The following is a 19,484-nucleotide window of genomic DNA, read 5'->3' as shown; positions in this document are numbered from 1 at the left end:
GATAGCAGATCAGATGCTGTCAGAGATGCACAGTCTGATCTTTCTGAGGCTCGTACAGACAATACAAGGCTTCAGCTATTTTAGGTCCTCACTGTAAAAAAAAGCAAGGGACAAGAAAAAGCAAAAATGGTAATAGTCTGTCTGGCTTGCTGTTGGGATACAACAATTCAGTTGTTTCACTTTGTCTGTAGATGTTTGACAGATAATATATAGATTATATGTGACGACTCATGAATATACCTGCATATTTTCAGAATCATTAAATTTCATTTGAATGACTCACTCAACCTATGCAACAATGCATGTACAAATATTGAATAAACAGTAAACAATTTAATTAATCTTTGTTGAGCATTCTAATGCTCAACTAATGTTCAGCATGATATATTTATATATATATATATATATATATATATATATATATATATCGACAAATGTTCAATGAATGTGTGTACGTTATTTCTTTTATCATTGTTGAACATTAGTGAGATTTAACTTGCATGTTCTTACACTGGTTAAGTAAATCTTTCCTTTCTTTCATCTGAATGATGTTAAATATTCTCACAAGAAACTGTGGAGTTTAAAGTTATTTTTTCTCATTTTACACATTTATTTTTACACTAATATTCATATTGCCTTGTCCATGTAGAGAATGCATAAACATTAGCCTTCACCCCAGAATTTCTTGCCTCCAATGGTCTGAGCCATGGTCTTTAGCAAACACATAGAGAATGTGTCTAAGTGAGTTCTAAGATGTTTTAATGATGCCGTTTCAATGGGCTGCTGTCCAGGGTTAGAAGTCAGGGTTAGGTCAGAGGTTCTGCAGAGACTTTGAAAATCTAAGCAATTATGACAACTGGCTGATTGAATTACCATTATCAGTTGAGGGAAAACCCTGTGTGCCTTTGATTATTGTGTAGTGAAATGTCCTTTGAGAACGGCCTCTGCTGGGTGGAGGATACATGCTGCGTGGTGGTCAGCTCTCCTGACTGATGCATCTTTGTTTTCTCATTTCTCATCTCTCATTCAGAACGGAGTCTGTTGCTGAGAAAATGCTCACCAACTGGTTCACCTTTCTGCTGTACAAGTTTCTAAAGGTAAGCCACCGCCGCCTCGCTCACACATCAGAGCCATAGAAGTGACTGCTGTCTCACCTCATCCTTCTTTCATTTCTTCCTCTCTCTCTCTCCTTCCCTCTCACTCTTCTTCCCTCCTTCCCTCACTTTCCTTCCTCTGTGGGTGCTGAGGTTTCATCAGACCAATCACACTGAGAGGCCGTGCACCGGTAAAGACAGAGGAGCAAGAATACTTCCGATTTGCATTAGTCACTGCTGAAAGGAAGGTGTCTGGCGGTCAAAGGATAAATATAAATTTGGAGGCAAGAAAGTAAACACCGGTCTCTTTTCAACCCCTTGATGCTGTTCGCATTCCCATCAATGGCCTGTATAGCCAGCGGACAAACCATTTCACATTTACGCAAAGCAGATAGCCTGCTGATGTACTATCGCAGACACTGAAGTATATGTGTGATAAAAGCCTGTTTTTGAAGTCGTCTTCAAAGCTCCTGAAAATGATGCATTTTAAATGAGGGTCTTTGGCTCTGGCCCCCTGGGTTTTTATATGTTGCCTGAAATCTTGAGATGAAGCTGTCAATGCTGTAGGCGTGTGTCGGAGATTGGGAGCGCTCAAATCGAATGCATCCAGTCTCTGGTTGCTTTTGACGGTAGAATTAGCATTCTGGTCGCTGCCCGTTCAGTCAAGGCTGTGGTAGGACCTCACCGTCATTGGAGTATTTTTTCTGTGCTCTTTTTCTAATGAAGATCTTAGGCCTGGCTGTCATCAGCTCTTTTGAAAGTGTGTTTCCAGGCTTCTCTCCCCGATGCTCCCACCTCGTCCTCCCCCATCCCCTGATGCACCCGCACTCCCACCCACACAACACACACACACACAGACACACTCACACCCACACCCGTACCCACACACACTCACACACGCACAGACATACACACACACACTCAGACACACTCACACATGCGCAGACATACACACACACTCTCAGACACACTCACAGATTCCCTCCATGTTGCCTCATGTCTCCTCCTTATCCAGACCAATACAGTGTGCCAGATGAAGGCAGAGAAGGGGAAATTAGGGATAATTTCACTGACAGGCGTGCCGCACCAAGGTCTCTTCCGAGAGTGATGTAGGCACCTTCCGTTTCTAGTTAGCAGCTGTCTGGCTAATTAGCACAGATGCTAACGAGACGTTGACAGCATATGGTGTTGGAGGGAGGAAGAGTAGAGGGGCCTTCATGTGTGGGTGTCAGAGGAATGGATTTCCACATTTCCATAGACACACACACACACACACACACACACACACACACTCACACACAGACCAGCACCTGCACCACCACCAGATCTCAATTACTCTTGACCTTGATCATGGAATGTGCTGTTACACAAAGCTATTCCCCAGTGGAAATCAAATTTCACTTAAGTGTGATGAGGACATGAGAGCATAACAAGTATAACATGTTCTTATGACTTCCAAAGTTGACTGCAGCCGATCAGAATGAAATGTTTCCAATTGAAGCGCTAACTAATTGCATTTAAAAGCTGTAATGGCTCAGGAAAACAAAGGAAAAGCACAGCTTGAACGCCAGAACTCTTGGAGACAGAACACGAGAAATATAAGACAAATATTGCTGCAAGCAGCGATGAGGGGGCCATGATAGGTTGTCATGACCTGTCTCTGGGGTCTGGGGAGATATCACCAGACATGACAACCACTTTTGAAAGGCCAACACATTAAATATTATTAGGAAAAATGTGTGTTTGCTTATTATATTTTTTTGTACCACCTCAGGAAGGGGTCCTGGTTTCAATACATCAAACAGTTGCTGAGATATGACCTCACTTCCAGTTTGGAGGCTTCACTGCCAATTTCAATTAGCTGTAACGGACAAACAGTTTCGAAAATCTAAAATCTATCTGATAACTTTTGTGAGGCTTGGTCTTAACATCATCTGTGCCAAATTTGTTGAAAATCTGTGGCCTTTGAAGAATTAGTAACTATTTGATTGAATACAATTTAACAACCGGCATCTAATAGGCTGACATTACAAGTTGCCATGTCTCAGCTTTGGGATATCCCACTGTATTACCAGGCAGAAGAATATTGTTTTTTTAGTTTTTTAGTTGTAAGCCAAAATGCATTCTTACTTATTGCAGTGTCCCCTAGTGGTTAAATGACACAGTTCTTTTTGTGTTTCTTAAAATGGGGTCTCGAGTCCATGTCCATGTAAGTGTGGTTTTGACATAGACATATATAGATGTCTATGGGTTTTGATACATCAAACTGTTGCTGAGATATGACCTCACTTCCTGTTTGGAAGCCTTGCTACCGATTTTGATTGGCTGTGATGGATCAAATCTCTTTTGAAAATCAGAAATCCATATGATAACTTTTATAAAGTTGGGCTTAGGATCACCTGTGGTAAATTTGGTGAGAATAGGACAAAATATGTGTCCTGTGAAGAAGTTTTTAACTTGTCCATTAAATCCAATATGGTGGAAACGTTAAAGGGTGCAATGAACTCTGCTTGGAATCCGAGGAATCCAATGATCAATCCATCATTTATAAAAATCGGGCATACAGTTCAAAAGTTAAACACATACGCGCAATTTCAACCTTAACCTGTTGGTGGCGCTAGAGTGCTCGAGGCATAGACATGAAACTTGAAAAGAATCAGGGATTTTTCCCTATCAAGTGTGCCAAGTTTAAAACTGTTTTACCATGCAGTTCTAGGGGCTGGCGTAGACTCCAAAGTCAGAAGAGGAAAGATGAATAGTAAGAACAGGTAGAAGCACATTGGGTGTCTACGCAGCTTCACTGCTTGGCCCCCGATAACTCTTTTTACTTTCATTGGCTTTGCCATCTTCTGTCCTTACCTGCCCTAGCTCATCCCCAGTCTAGTTTCTTTTTCTAAGGCTGAGTACTTTTTAAGCACTTCCTCCCAATCGTTAACATCCTGTTCGCCTCTCCATCAACTGCCACCATTTCCCACTGTTTTCCCCCTCATTTCAACTGTTTGTCTTCCCAAGTGTATTTCATCTCTCTGTGTGGAAGGGTAATGGCTGTATTGATTGGCAAGCTCTTGTGATTATTTGAAAGCAGTGGACATCAAATGGAGTGAGCGAGGGAGCCTGGCTCTGGTGTCAAGCTGTGGATAAAAGCCGACTGGTGGCATGGACTTAACATGGAGCCTCTCAATTTTAGTCTCTGCAGTATACATTATGTCATATATACTGTGCTTTTTATATACTATTATTGGATTTATGTATGAAATTGTGCAAATAATGACCATATGGTGTTATATTAGGCAACACAGAATATATGTCGTCTTACTACTTCTGTTGTCAACAATTTATACTCCTGTGTGATCAGAGGGAAAAGGGTACAATCTGTGCTGCTCTTGCACCAATTGTTGTCTCTATTGACTTGTATCTTTCTTCCTCTCTCTCTCCTTCTCTCCATCCTTCTCTCAGGAGTGTGCTGGGGAGCCCCTCTTCATGCTGTACTGTGCCATGAAACAGCAGATGGAGAAGGGCCCCATCGACGCCATCACAGGCGAGGCGCGCTACTCCCTCAGCGAGGACAAGCTCATCCGTCAGCAGATCGACTACAAGACCTTGGTGAGCCAGGCACCCACAAAACACTGGCCAGCCTAATAACACTCCTTTAATGCTAACTCTTCCAGTGTCATCCCACTTACTTTATTTATAAAGATCAGAATATTAGACCACTGTGCATAATACCTCTCTGGAAGAGTATCTGTATTTCCCACTTCTTTACGGTGTAGTACACTGAAATAATGTACACTTTCCCCAAGGCAACTCTGCACTTATCTGTGAGTGTGTAAATATTTATTCAAATGGCAGCAAGGACAGAATAATTGTCTGTGTTTGTGTCCCCTGTAGACGCTCCACTGTGTGAACCCGGAGAATGAGAATGCCCCAGATGTGATGGTGAAGTGCCTGAACTGTGACACCATCACCCAGGTGAAGGAAAAGCTCCTGGATGCTGCCTACAAGGGCAGCCCATATTCCCAAAGGCCCAAGGCTGGGGACATGGACCTGGGTAAGACCTGCTCACAAATGGAGCATAGACTCAAAGGTAACACTTTATTTGAAAGGCAGTGCATAAGACTGACATGACACTGTTATAATCATTACATGACACCCGTCATGAACATGAAGGAGTTTTTATGAATGTTTATGACTGTTGCTATGAAGTGTCATTCCCTAAATTATGTCATTTGTAATGCAGAGTTGACATTGTTTGGGATGTCTTTGTTATGACAAGTTGACATTAACCAAGACAGCATAACCTGTCAGTGTCTCTGTTGTCTCTCTCTTATGACTAACCAAGACATAAACATGGCACAACAGGCCTAATTATCAAAATTAATTAAACTATATATGTGTTAACATTACATTAAACTATCATATGTGGTTGGTTTAGACATGGGCAGTCATGAGACCATAATCATTTTGACATGAATATGTTCCTTGACCTCAACTACAGTGGTACAATTTGGTACAGTTAATTACACAGTCAAATGATTTTATAACAGTGTCATGATAATCATCATCCTGTCATTATTGCTGTACGTCAACTACAGTGGTACAATTTTGTAATTTCAAATCAATTTCCTTGAATGTTATAACAGTGTCAACTGCAGCTGTAACGTCTTCATACATTGAACATGAAACATGTTGGCAGGTGTGATGTGAATATTGGAAAAGACCATAACAAAAGCAATACACAAGCCAATAGTTTTCCTTTATTGTATTTGCTCAAAAAAAAAATATATATATATAGATACACTGAAGATACCAGAAGGTGAGATAATGATACTTTCATAATTTCAGACTTCTTTTAAAACTGAAGAATAGTTTTTAGAGGATAATATAAATATTAAAATAAACAACTAAAAGAAGAAACTTTCACCTTTATATTCTATCCGTTTTGGAGACAAATGAACCCAAAAACAGTAGACCTGTCATTTGAGTCAAGTGGGCAGAGTTATGTCCGAGACTCCTCAAGAACCCTCCGCAGTGGATTCCAGTGTAGCCCTTCCTTCAATTTAACTTATCTAGTGGATAGCACAAAATGGTGGGATTCACATCTAAATCAACAGAATTAAGAAACAAATTCACCCAAGTTCTGCAACTAAATGGCTGTAGCTAAATATAGGATAGACATCCTCTACGTACATTAGGCTTGTCAATCACCTTACTCAGCCACTGTTGTAACTTTTAAATTGAAAATGAATAGGACATTTACTTACATGTACACTTTTCGTAACTGCTCTTAACTCTACACATAAAGGTTTCACCAGTTAACAGTTCAACTTAGGAAGTGAGTGTAAATGTCCTATCAAGCCAGGATAATTCAATTCAATTTAATTTTTTATAGTGCCAATAACAATTGTCTCAAGGCGACAGGGGCAAGGGAAAATTCCCTTTAAACAGGGAGAAACCTTGAGCAGAACCTCAGCTCGGGGGGGGACCCATCTGCTTGGGTAGAAAGATAGAAAAAGAGAGTGGGGAGGGGGCAGAAGGGAAGGAGGAGAGGAGAACAAGAAGGAGGAGAGGAGGAGAAGAGGAGAAGAGGAGGCAGATTAATTTATAAGGATACAAAATATTAGCATACATGTGGCATATATACATGATGCATGCGAGATTCCATGATGCATTCAGGATTGATAGTGGATAAAAAAGAGCCAGCATTCAAAGTATTGGTTGTAAAACCGCTTAGTGGGAATAGAGTGTTGTCATAAGGTTACTATTATAAGGATATGCAGAGCAATGAAGGAGAAAACTATGGCAATAATGGTGTTTGTTTATTATTACGAGTAAGTCGGCTAGCACACACAATATGTAACTATCATAAACAGAGTAGAATCTGTGCATAGCAGTTTGGTGGGAATGGGCAGCTGTAAGCAGAGGGTTTCTGCAGGTAGATCAGGTGGAAAGACTGACAGTGGTACAGGGGGTAGAGAAGTCGTTTAGTAATCAGAAGGTTGCTAGTTCGAGTCCCTGTCGAAGCGTCCTTGAGCAAGGCACTGAACCCCTAATTGCTCCTGATGTGCAGTGTGCCATCAGTGTAAAATGTGTATACATTGTAAGTCGCACATATGTAAGTCGCTTTGGATAAAAGCGTCTGCTAAATGACTAAATGTAAATGTGTGTGTGTGTGTGTGTGTAGATCAGGTGGAAAGACTGAAGCAGCATCCCACAGTGGAGATGGTCTAGAGTAGGAGGGTGTGTGTGTGTAGATCAGGTGGAAAGACTGAAGCAGCATCCCACAGTGGAGATGGTCTGGAGTAGGAGGGGAAGAAAACAGTGAACAGGGCTGGGCTGCCTTAAATGCCTGTATGAAATTATAGGTTATGGTGATGAGGAACAATGTTATCACAGCCATCAGCATTTGCAGGCCCACTTTTCTCAGTCTTTCAGGCAGTCTTTTCTCTCTTAAACATCCATCATCTTATTCAGTTCTTCTTCTCTAACCAACTCTCATAGAAAACAAAATTAAGTCATCTCATTGGCTGTCAGTACCTCCCCTCTAATTGGCAGAAACCAGGCTTACAGAAATATATATATCTACACACAAATATGAATTCACATTAACAAATTCTAATGAACTACCACACATGTCTTTGTTTGTATTTTCAATGTTATCAATGTTGTACTTTAACTTGTACTTTAAACACATTTAAACCATTTAAAAACATTAAGGAGGGCCCTACACCAGCTCTGTGGGATCAGCACCCACTCTAAGTTTGATAATTAGGCATGTTTGTGACAGGTTATGTTGTCTTGGTTAATGTCAAGTTGACATGAGACATCCCAAACAATGTCAACTTTGCATTAAAAATGATGGACTTAATGACAACAGTCATAAACATTCATAAAGACTCCTTCATATTCATGACAGGTATCATGTCATGGTTATGACGGGGTCATGTCAGTATCGTGCACACCCCTTCAAATAAAGTGTTACCGAATAGAATGGATTCAACTATTGTTGTATAATTCTGCTTTTAGCAAAGGGCGCATAGCGTGGGTGTAACTGTCAATGTGTGCCTCATTGAAAGTGTCAAAGCACAAGACTGAAAAACATCTAGGGTTTTTTTAAGAATTGTATGGTAGGTTTTGAATTTTCTGAAATGTTGTTTTCTCTTTAAAAGATTGTCGCCCCACTGTCTCACCTCACCAAGGAGCCATTTTAGAGCCCAGTCAAGGTAATGTTTTTGGAATCTTGCTTATATCATTTTTTGGTCCATTGCAGAGTGGCGCCAGGGCAGGATGGCTCGAATCATTCTCCAAGATGAGGATGTCACCACAAAGATTGACAATGACTGGAAGCGCTTGAACACTCTCGCTCACTATCAGGTACGTGAAATAAGCGTTCTCTACTGCTATTGTTTTGAATGTATGTATGTATGTTTATATCGCTCAGTGACCTGATCCAATCTATCAAACTGTAGGTTACAGACGGGTCAGCCGTTGCCCTAGTGCCAAAGCAGAACTCAGCCTACAACATCTCCAATTCCTCAACATTCACTAAATCTCTCAGCAGATATGGTGAGTACGTCTGTCCTTCACTTGTCCTGTATAATGTCAAAGATCCCTTCAGGCTTCGCTTTATCAGCCAATAATGAACTTGGAAATACATTCGTCCATGAAAATCTAATTGGAATGGAAGATCAGACCTCTGTAAAAATGGCCTGCTTGTTTCATTGCAAAAACCTTTTTATTGGGACACTGGTCCTCTCAGTTGCAGAGGCATTTCAAACATGTCATGTCACCGTCTCATGGCAGTTGCTCACGCTTCTGTGGCTCTCGGTGTCCTCTCGTCTCGGAGAGTTGGTACACACTCAAAGGAAGAAAGAGAGCGCAAACTGCCGCATACACATCCTCAGAAAAGGAGGGACATGATTGCCATTGAATTACAGGCACTCAAAGCCATGAGAAGTAGCCGTGTGGTGGCCAGTGGATCCATCTGCAGTGCAGCGGCTGTGTGTCCTGCATTGTGCTCACAAGTGTGTCCTCTCTGTGTGTCCTGCATTGTGCTCACAAGTGTGTCCTCTATGTGTGTCCTCTCTTTGTGTCCTGCATTGTGCTCACAAGTGTGTCCTCTCTGTGTGTCCTCTCTGTGTGTCCTGCATTGTGCTCACAAGTCTGTCCTCTCTGTGTGTCCTGCATTGTGCTCACAAGTGTGTCCTCTCTGTGTGTCCTCTCTGTGTGTCCTGCATTGTGCTCACAAGTGTGTCCTCTCTGTGTGTCCTGCATTGTGCTCACAAGTGTGTCCTCTCTGTGTGTCCTGCATTGTTGCCATTGGCTCCTTGGTTGGCATGGTAACGAAGATTGGAACTGCAAGGCTTTTTTTCACTAGCTTCATCCTACCTGGCATTCGCCATGACGGCAGTGTGCCTTCAGTCAGAACAAATACTCATGATTATTGTCTACACGGCCCCGCGACAAATACCCCCACCACAAATACCCCCGGCATCTACAATTATGAATCCTCTCAGCCACACCTCTGTGAAGTCTGTTATTCTGTGGAACTGTCTGGGTTCTTGGCCAAAAGCGAAACGCAAACTGGGGCACGCTGGCTCTGTGCCACAGCGAGCACAAGAACAGATTGGCATCTCTTTGGTGTCCTGTTCTGACTTGTGACACTCGCCCGATTAACAATGAAACAGTGCTTTCACATTGCCTCTGGGGAGGCCTCTCAGACTGCAGTTCAATTATTGTTCCTGTATAGGGGAGAATATTATGTACAATTTGTGTCATGTAGCGTGTGTTTGAGTGCAGTGGGGGGTTGTAGGGAGGACGGGAGTATAAGATGAGACGCTGGACTAATGGGCTGGAGCTGTGTAATTGCCCAATGACTCTTCTACACTCAGACTCAGCCAGTGGTTGTCCACTTCACCAATTAGTTTGCATTCTTAGCTACAATTTGTCACCATTTCCCGTAGGCTTTTTTTGTTGCTGTTTGTGTTTGCTTTCCCTCGTTTGTAATTGTTGTTCTCTGTCTGAGTACTGTGGTTTGGAATCGGTTAAAGACTGAGCTTTCTGAACTCCCTGATGGAATCAGTTAAACACTGGGATTTGTGAACTCCCTGATGGAATCCGTTAAATACTGGGCTTTGTGAAATCCCTGATGGATGCATTTGAATTTTGAATGTGTCCACCCAAAAAGCTCCAGTTGATAGGAAATGACCTTTAAAGGAGGCGCATGCATTGTTGCCTTTGAGAGACACACTCAGGGTGTAGATCTGAAGGATGATGTCTGTCCTCACACTCCGTCTCTGTGTGTGTGTGTGTGTGTGTGTGTGTGTGTGTGTGTGTGTGTGTGTGTGTGTGTGTGTGTGTGTGTGTGTGTGTGTGTGTGTGTGTGTGTGTGTGTGTGTGTGTGTGTGTGTGTGTGTGTGTGTGTGTGTGTGTGTGTGTGTGCGTGCGCGCTCGCGCGCGTCTCTCTCTGTGTGTGTTATTTGCACACTGTCTCAGAGAGCATGCTGAGGACGGCCAGCAGCCCTGACAGCCTGCGCTCGCGGACGCCCATGATCACGCCAGACCTGGAGAGCGGCACCAAGCTGTGGCACCTGGTCAAGAACCACGACCACTCCGACCAGCGGGAGGGCGACCGCGGGAGCAAGATGGTGTCCGAGATCTACCTGACCCGCCTGCTGGCTACAAAGGTACGCGCCCACTAACAGAATGCGCTGACATCTTTTCATCTCCTGTCTTCATTGTCTCGCTCCTTCACAGTGGATGACACCACACAATAGGAAACAAAAACATCTCCCAACTAAGTGCTGAGAGTTTTCTCAAAAACCTCAAAGCTTCTAAAAGTACATTTGTACTCTGAATCAATGCTTTGCTTTATCTTAGTTACCATGGCGTCAGTATCATAACTGACCAGACAAAGCCCATCTCTCTCTCTCTCTCTCTCTCTCTCTCTCTCTCTTTCTCTCTCTCTCTCTCTCTTTCTCTCTCTCTGTCTCTCTCTCTCTCTCTCTCTCTGTCTCTCTCTCACTCACATACTTTACCTTTTTCTCCTTCCTCTCCTTTCTCCATTATGTCTCCAGCTGATTGTTTCCCTCTAATTGTGTGGGAAGGCGAGAATGGAAATGAGGAGCTGTTTACAAGCCTCTTGGGTGGTCAATTTGGCCTCATAATAAAAAGATAGATAAATGTGATGGGGAGGAGGGAGAGTGGAACAGCAGGAGACAGGTAATTTGTTGTGGATCGACTGCTCCTCGGTGCGTGGTGGCAGGGAGGCCAATGGATTGCATTGGGGGGGTGGGGGGGGAGGATCGGGCGACGGTACCGCGCCGGGCTCGTCTGTGTAGCCACCATGACCAGCAGACAAGTCACCGGCATCCTGATGGCACTCACTCTCTCTCCCGCTCCAGTCACCTCCTGAGGGCTGTCCTGTTATCATGCTGGGGACCCTCAGCTTGAGTTTGACAGGAACAGGAGGAGAACACTGGTCCCGGATCAGTGGCTCAGCTCTAGAATGTGTGTGTCTGTGTGTGTGTGTGTGTGTGTGTGTGTGTGTGTGTGTTGTGTGTTGTGTGTGTGTGTGCAATCGAGCCCATGTGCCATTCACCAGAGAGGCCTCTTAGACTTAACCAGTGCCACAGGTTTCACTTTCACAGCGTCACTGATTTCAGGGTTATTTAAGAAGTTGTGGGTTTGAGGCGCTAGGTCAATTTTGAGCTCAATATATGGTGTCAGGGCAGCTTCCATGCTTGAGCATCAGCATGTTGAAGAAGACCCCTGCTGTGACTCTTGTTAGCTTCAACCACAAAATGCATTTTAGAATGGAGAGGTTTTTTTTTATTTCTGTATAACCATAAATGCTATGTTATCTTTGTCTCACATAATGTAATCATATTAAAAACCTGCGCTCACCAAATAGGTATTGGGATTGGGTATTGGTATTAAGAGGAATTGAAATGTCTTAAAAATGAACATTAGCATTCTGGGATCTTGGCTTGCATTAATGTTTTATGACTCTAATAACTGTGTTGACTACTCCAGGGTACGTTACAGAAGTTTGTGGATGACCTTTTTGAGACGATCTTCAGCACAGCCCACCGTGGCAGCGCCCTGCCTCTGGCCATCAAGTACATGTTTGATTTCCTGGATGAGCAGGCCGACAAGCACCAGATCACTGACTCCGACGTCAGGCACACCTGGAAGAGCAACTGGTGAGCGGCAGCAGAGAGCTCCACAGAGTGCTAACGTGGGGGAGGGGAGGGATGGGGAGGGAGGGGGTCATTCATAAGTATGGCAGAACTGTACTTGTGTGTACTCTTATTGTTCTTGGCAGTGTGTGTATGGTTCTTTTCATGTGCACCTCGTGTTCTTTGTGCATCAGTGTCTGTAGGTAATTGGATTGTTTTATGTGCATTGATGTAAATGACCTTGAAGTTGAATACATCAGCTTGCACATTGCATCAGTGCATCACATTGTGATTTTATTGACTCGGGTCATGCGGTATATTGTCTAAGGGGTTTATAACCTAATGAATGACTCCCGTCCGCAGCCTACCCCTCCGGTTCTGGGTGAACGTGATCAAGAACCCCCAGTTTGTCTTTGACATCCACAAGAACAGCATCACGGACGCCTGTCTGTCAGTGGTGGCCCAGACCTTCATGGACTCCTGTTCCACCTCCGAGCACAAGCTGGGCAAGGACTCGCCCTCCAACAAGCTTCTCTACGCTAAAGACATCCCCAACTACAAGAACTGGGTGGAGAGGTACATTCACAATCCTTACATTTTACATGAGGCTGACTAAGGATGACCTTTGTTAATATAAACACATGAACTCTGTGCTCACATAATGTTGTGTCAGCATGAGATACAGATCAGCCTGGTCTTCCCCGCAGGTACTATTCGGACATCGCACGCATGCCTGCCATCAGTGACCAGGACATGAGCGCCTACCTGGCCGAGCAGTCGCGGCTCCACCTCAGCCAGTTCAACAGCATGAGCGCGCTGCACGAGATCTACTCCTACATCGTCAAGTACAAAGATGAGGTGAGCGGAGCACAGCTGCTCGGTGGGTTGGCGTGTGGCTCTCAGCAGCTGGGGGTTTGCCCTAGCATGCTAACCGCCCTAGCATGCTAACCACGCGTCTGCTGTTATACATCTCTACAGTCAGTGGCACTAGAGAGGATTTGAGTTGTATCATACTTCCTCATTCCTTAATCTGAATCTTTTTGCACCAGAGGACATTTCATGTCATTTCATTAGCTTTTTATGTTGACAAGTGGGAGATGATATGCAGCTTACTCCTCACTTAGATCATCATTTCAGACCCCATAGAATCCCCACAGTATTTTCATGTACATAGTTTAATCAAATACTGCAATACATCTGTACATATATTTATCTCTGCTGGCACTGACAACCTGTCCTGTACTGTATCATCTAAAGCAGCTTGGTGTGATCTATGCACACATAGTGTAGTGAAGATGAGCACACACTGAGATACACATTGCTAATGAGAAGTGGGAGCCATCACTGTTAAGCCGTGTGTGTGTGTGTGTGTGTGTGTGTGTGTGTGTGTGTGTGTGTATGTGTGTGTGTGAAGAAAGAGATAATGAGGCACAAGCCATTTAGTCTCAGCTATTCAATGCATCCTCATTACTGTTTTTCTCTCTGTGTGTGTGTGTGTGTGCGCACCCCTAAGCCTATTCCTATCACTGGCACTATTGTGAGCAGTCTTACAATTGCACAGATCCGTACCATGGTGCGAGAGTGCCCTCTCCCAAACCCTAATCTCACAGCCGCGGCTAAATGGAGGTGGGGGTCCAATCCTCAGCCCATTCAGCATGTGACACCATGGCCCCAGCACCGTGGCCTCCCTCAATCCTCCTCTTTGTCTTGCCCTCTCCTCTGGGCGTCTAATGCACTGCAGCTGGCTCTATTCGCCCGCACGCTGCAGTGGCAATCATGGCGGCTTATTATCCAGATGTGGGTGTCCACGAGGCGCCCAAGGAGAATTAGCGAAGCATTATGCAGCCGCAGCCTGAGCTGTTAGTGACCTCACCTCTCTCTTTCTCTCTCGCTCTCTCTCCGTCCTCTCCTTTGTCTCTTTCGTTCGTCTTTCTCCCAAAACGGTCCTCAGATTGGATCCTCTCCTCCGTGCTCCCCATCAAGCCTGCTTCTTTCTTTGATTTTTTATTCAGATTTTTGTTTGGAAGCCTTTTCTTCTCTCTCTCTCTCTCTCGTGCGTGTGTGTGTGTGTTTGTGTGTGTGTGTGTGTGTTGTGTGTGTTGTGTGTGTTGTGTGTGTGTGTCCAAGGATGCATTAGATGCAGTCATGCTCCTCTGTCATTTGTAAATGCCTGGTCCCTTTCTTTGTTCCTCTACCGCCCCTCCTCCCCGTACCCCCCATCTGGGCTCCTGTACTGTCCTTCCCCTCTGCTCTTCCTCTTCTTCCTCTCCTCTCATCTCTCTCTTGCTCTGCTCTCCTCCACAGATCCTGACTGCGCTACAGAAGGACGACCAGGCTCGCAGGCAGAGACTCCGCAGTAAGCTGGAACAGGTCATTGACACCATGGCCCTGGCCAGCTGAGAACCCCTCGGCTAGCAGTGGTGGAACTGGAGAACGTTCTTACCCCTCCCACCCCCACCCACCACCCCTCCCCCACACAAAAACAGGAAGCTAAAGAACTGCAACAAGGACAGAAGCAGTACACTGGAGACCCACCACACACTCCCAGGGTGGGCGCCTTTTGCATCACGTCATGGTTCCTCTCCAAGAGCCCAAGAAATGTTACAGTCCAAGATGGCATCTTCTTAGTGGTGGTTGCTCTACAGGTTTTTATTTTTTATTTTTTATTAAATCAATCAGTCATCCATTGCAGTTGTTGGACTGCTGTGTAGAAGGCAAGGAGTGATCGAGCGGATCAGAATGTCATTGGACTTAAGGGATCAAACTTCCATCGTGTGACTGGACTTACTCGGGAGTCCTGCTCCCATGTGGATAGATGGTACTCCCTTTTAGTGCTTCATTTTCAAAAAATGGTTTTATATTTTTAGTTTTATCGATCCGACCACTCTCTCCAGTCTCCTGCCACATGTGTTACTGCTGAATTTGCACAAATAACAGGAACAAAAGATGAAATATATGAATATAAATATATATATATATATAGATATATAAATGAATGCAACTGCATTTTTTTAAAGACACAATGAAAAGAAGTTTTCCATTTTATGGTAGAGAGTTCAACAAAAAAATGGATTTGATATTTCAAAGACTGAATAATGAAAAAGAAAAAAAACGGTGTCCTGTGCCATGTTTTATTTGAATGTTGTTTAGTGCAGAACTTTTTTCTTTAGATAAAAAAAAAATGTGCTATTATTTAACTGTTGACTTGCCCAGTGACTGAGACCGTGAGAGTTGAAATTGTATCTACAATGATCTACAAAGATATCAGCGTTTGGAAGCTTTGTTTTTTGATGGATAACGACCAAGTTTGGAGTGAGCTTAGAAATGTATTTTGGTTTTATGTATATCTTTTTGACCTTCAGTGCTATTGTGGTTTTATTGTAAAATCTCTTTAAAATGGCTTTATTTTATATTCCATGGCCATTTGTTGCAATGCAAAAAAATGACGTACATCTGACAACAAAGACAGTCCAAATGTTGTCTCAGAATCTGCCAGCTGAGTTTAGCCACCTGAAGGACAGGCATCCATGTTGTTTGGGGCCATGCACTAGTGTAGTAGCTCCTCGCTCCCGCAGTGGCAATACAGGTCCACAGTGTCAAATGAAGGATATATGTCCCCCAGTTTAAGGGAGAATGTGTGAAAGTATGAATCGCATTCCATTCTAACTTCGAGGGAGGGAATCATAGTTCAGTCGCATGGTGAAGTGTAGCAGATGTGAATTTATTTCATATTTCTCTCTCCCTCTTCCTTTTCTTTCTGTCTCTTCCCTTCTTTCTTTCTCTCAAGTGGTCTCCCTCTAAGGACTGACTACTCTTTTGATTTTCTCCCACACCTTCCCCAGATCCTTCTCAGTGAGGCTGAGGCTTCAGTGCCTGAAGTGTGAGTGTAGAGTTCTGTCAGAAGATGAACACTGTAGTTTGGCTTCTAGAACACATTGTGGTACAGAATTGACATGAGCCTGTTATTTTTTCTTTTTTTTTTTTAAACCAACCCATGTCTTGGGCTGTGTAAGCTAAACATTTCCTCATATGTGATTTAAATGTAGTTACAGGTCACCATATGTCGTGGAAGTTTATTGATAGTTGTCTTGGGTCAGTTTTTGTAATTTAAACTGTGGTCAGCTATATTTTTTTCTTATTCTCTTAAGTGAATTTGAAACTGTACTGTTTTTTTTCTCCCTAGTTTATTTTTTTCAATGGCAACAAAATAGAACATTGCCTATATAAAAACAGTCTTTCATGTGGTACACAGTGAGAGAATGGACGTTATCTGTTATTATTTTGTGATCTATTGTGTGAAAAAGAAACAATTTTAGAAAATGTAAACATCAGTGATGTGTAACAAGACAGTGAAATCTACTTTGGCGTTGTCAAAGTGTTTCTGTTCTCCCTTTTTTTTTATTCCTCTGAAATGTTGTACCTTTGTGAAGCTCTCTGTGTTACCCCAGCTCCCTTTCAAGTGTGGCAGCAGCCTCCTAAAGCCAGACATGTTCAAACAACAGAAGAAAGCTACACTCCTTTTACCCTTTCCATTGAGATTAAATCAGCCATTGAAACTTAACTGAAATATTTAGGTCAGAAATAATGAAAGAAATTCAAAGTCTCTCAAACTATAGATTTGAAGTTTCTGTCTTTGCCTTTTTTTACCTCAGTATACCCACCACTGAACATCAGGGGTTATATGAGGTGGCATGGTTTCAATGAAGAAGTTATCCTTTTTTATTTATCTTTATTTAAATATACAGTATACAATATTATAATCTCTCTCTGAATCAGTTGGGAGCAGGCCTCCATACCACAGTAGACATACAATTCTCCTTGCGTTCAGCTCGCCTTGTTTTTGCTCTTCAGGAGCAGGTTATTTTTTTGGTTGTTTTTTTTTCTATTGAATGGTTCTATTGGATATCCTCCTGGTCTCTGCTCTACTGTGATATCATCTACCTGAAATGAAATCAAGGGTTCTTCCAAGACCGTTCCTAACAGTGCATGTTCGAATCATAGCTCTCTTGATCTTACCTGCCTACACCATCTCCTCCCCTCTGACCTATCCAGATAGAATAATGAAAGAGTTGGCAGTAACCAATTTCATCAAAGCAGCTCTGACTTCATTGAGAATTCTCCATGTCACTCTGCAACCCAAGAACACACTCAGTGGCTCAGTCACCCCCCCATTCCCACCCGACTCCTTAAAACTCTTTATACCACCCCCACACTGACAGGGCTGGATTTCCTACTTATACTTGATATAAACTTGAAACAGGGTTATATGTCCAACAGAAAAGGCTTTACTTGTGATTGTGGTCTCCGAATACAATTATTTTCCATTCTTCTTCTTTTTCTTTTTTTTTTCTACCAATATCTTAATATCGCAGTCTCAAGGTACTTGGTAATTTGTTTTCCATGCATGTTAAAGTGATATTTTTTAATCAATTAAGATTACCAGTGAGACCTCTCCGTGGTGCTTAATGGCTTAAAGCACTATTATACACATCAATAAGCATTTACTAGCTGATTGAGTGCATTTCGTTTCCACATTAATTTCTGATGGAAATGTTGATGGGCTCTGCCTCTCTGCTGCACTGGCTTTGATGACTGTGATGGTTAAACAGCTGGATGTGTTTGAAAACGCCAAGGCACTTCATGCGCTGTGATGTTTGAGCCTTTTCTGGTGAAGGAGAGTGTTGTTTTGTTCTCTCTTTGTTTCTTCCAGAATGAGCATAATCAATCAAATTTCTGAAACTCATTCTTGTAAATGAAGCAAGTGCTCAAATGTTTTTTTGTTTTTCTTTTTGGTTGTGTGTTGATTAATTATGCTTTGCCACTATTTAGTTTTGTCGCATGTATGATCAAATGACAGCTGTGGGAGTCTTTTGTTTTTCTTGCTGTTTCGGGCCTGGAAAACAAAATAGCGAGACATGTTTTAATGAAGAAGCTGTTTCTACAGACACAGAGCTTACACTTTGCACAGAGTGCCTTGTCAGCTCCCTCCCCCCTTCCATCCTGTAACCTTACATGACCTCTTCCATTCTCCACAAGCGCCTGCTTGACTACAGCCTAAATGGTCACACCATTCCTTCTGCGGTCCTTGCCCCTAAGCTTTGAGTTGTGTGCTTCTCTTTGGTTTGTGTTGTTTCTGCTCGGCCCAAATAATCCACCCTGTTACTTTGATGTCCTATTTTAGCCCTATTTTGGCTGATTGGAAAAGCTGTACTTTTTAAGAAGATAATTACAACAACAACAAAAAAAAAGCATAGGGACAGGTGTGAAATGTGGACTTAAAGAAGACAAACTAAAGAATTTAAATACTTTATGAATTCTGATACATTTTTAAGAGTTTCAGACTTGAATCAACTGTGACAGGTTGGCTGTTAAATGTTCATTGTGTAAATATTCTGCTCTTTCCTATTTTGCAGATTTATTACTTGTAAATAAACACATGCATCAAGGAGAGATTAAACATTTTTGCTAAAAGTGTCAGTGTGTCATTGTGTTTACTGCTCTGTTTTTGTAAATCAAGTTGTATTTATGGAAGTGTACAATAGCAGATATATCATTTTAAAAATTATATCCTGTGCCCATATAGTGCAGTGCGTATCATGAAACAGAAATGTCAGCGCTTGAAAACCTCTTGACAACAAGGACTAGTTTGAACTGAGAGTGTAATCCAACCTTAGCCTTCTCCACTGCATGCCCAGTTAGCTCTTGCGGGGGAAAAGACTGCTTCTTTTTGTAGACTGCATATGACTGCCACCTGTAATGTGATTTTAATTTCAGGCGAGGATGATTGAAATTACTAGAGGATTGCAGGACTACTGAGGCTGTAAATGATTCTGTCATTCTGTAATGTAGACTCTGTGTTAATGTCATAAAACAGCAGCTGAAAGGGAACCATTGGGTGGATGGAGTTGTGTCATCTGATGCTCACTGGTACATCACGACACCACGTCACTCAGGTATACTGTTTGGCTATATGTTATAAATGCTTTTGCAGAGCTTCAAAACTACAGTTCAATGTTAAAGCTGCTGAAAACAGTTTTTACTAAGTTCTGCTAAACTTATCAACCAAAGGAGTGTAAACCCTTGCCTGTGCATTATGCAAAATAAATACAGGTAGGGATGTCGTTTCCCAATCAGTTAATACGGTTGCCCTAAGCTGGAATTTTTAGTAGGTCATTATGGAGCCCAGCACACAGTCATTAAAATCATGACCCAC

General features: G+C 42.7%; 1 protein-coding gene across 4 annotated transcripts in view; it reads left to right on the top strand.

Moving 5' to 3' along the window:
* plxna1a (plexin A1a) overlaps positions 1-18,745 on the top strand; it is a 165,582-nt gene extending 146,837 nt beyond the window's left edge. For 2 of the 4 annotated variants that reach the window (XM_031566759.2, XM_031566758.2), the window contains exons 23-32: positions 1,031-1,097; positions 4,551-4,697; positions 4,983-5,142; positions 8,362-8,465; positions 8,561-8,657; positions 10,587-10,777; positions 12,126-12,295; positions 12,635-12,847; positions 12,979-13,129; positions 14,576-18,745. In XM_031566759.2, the coding sequence (XP_031422619.1) occupies positions 1,031-1,097; positions 4,551-4,697; positions 4,983-5,142; positions 8,362-8,465; positions 8,561-8,657; positions 10,587-10,777; positions 12,126-12,295; positions 12,635-12,847; positions 12,979-13,129; positions 14,576-14,671 (1,396 nt within the window). In that variant the 3' untranslated portion in view covers positions 14,672-18,745. Of the gene's footprint in view, positions 1-1,030; positions 1,098-4,550; positions 4,698-4,982; positions 5,179-8,361; positions 8,466-8,560; positions 8,658-10,586; positions 10,778-12,125; positions 12,296-12,634; positions 12,848-12,978; positions 13,130-14,575 lie in introns of all 4 variants that reach the window. The other 2 variants (XM_031566757.2, XM_031566756.2) reach the window with 1 other exon arrangement.
* The last annotated feature ends 739 nt before the right edge of the window (positions 18,746-19,484 follow it).

This window comes from Clupea harengus, chromosome 4, assembly GCF_900700415.2.
Source record: "Clupea harengus chromosome 4, Ch_v2.0.2, whole genome shotgun sequence".
NCBI classification, from domain to species: Eukaryota; Metazoa; Chordata; class Actinopteri; order Clupeiformes; family Clupeidae; genus Clupea; species Clupea harengus.
The sequence above is the reverse complement of the archived record's forward strand: the minus strand, read 5'-3'. Positions and strand labels throughout refer to the sequence as shown.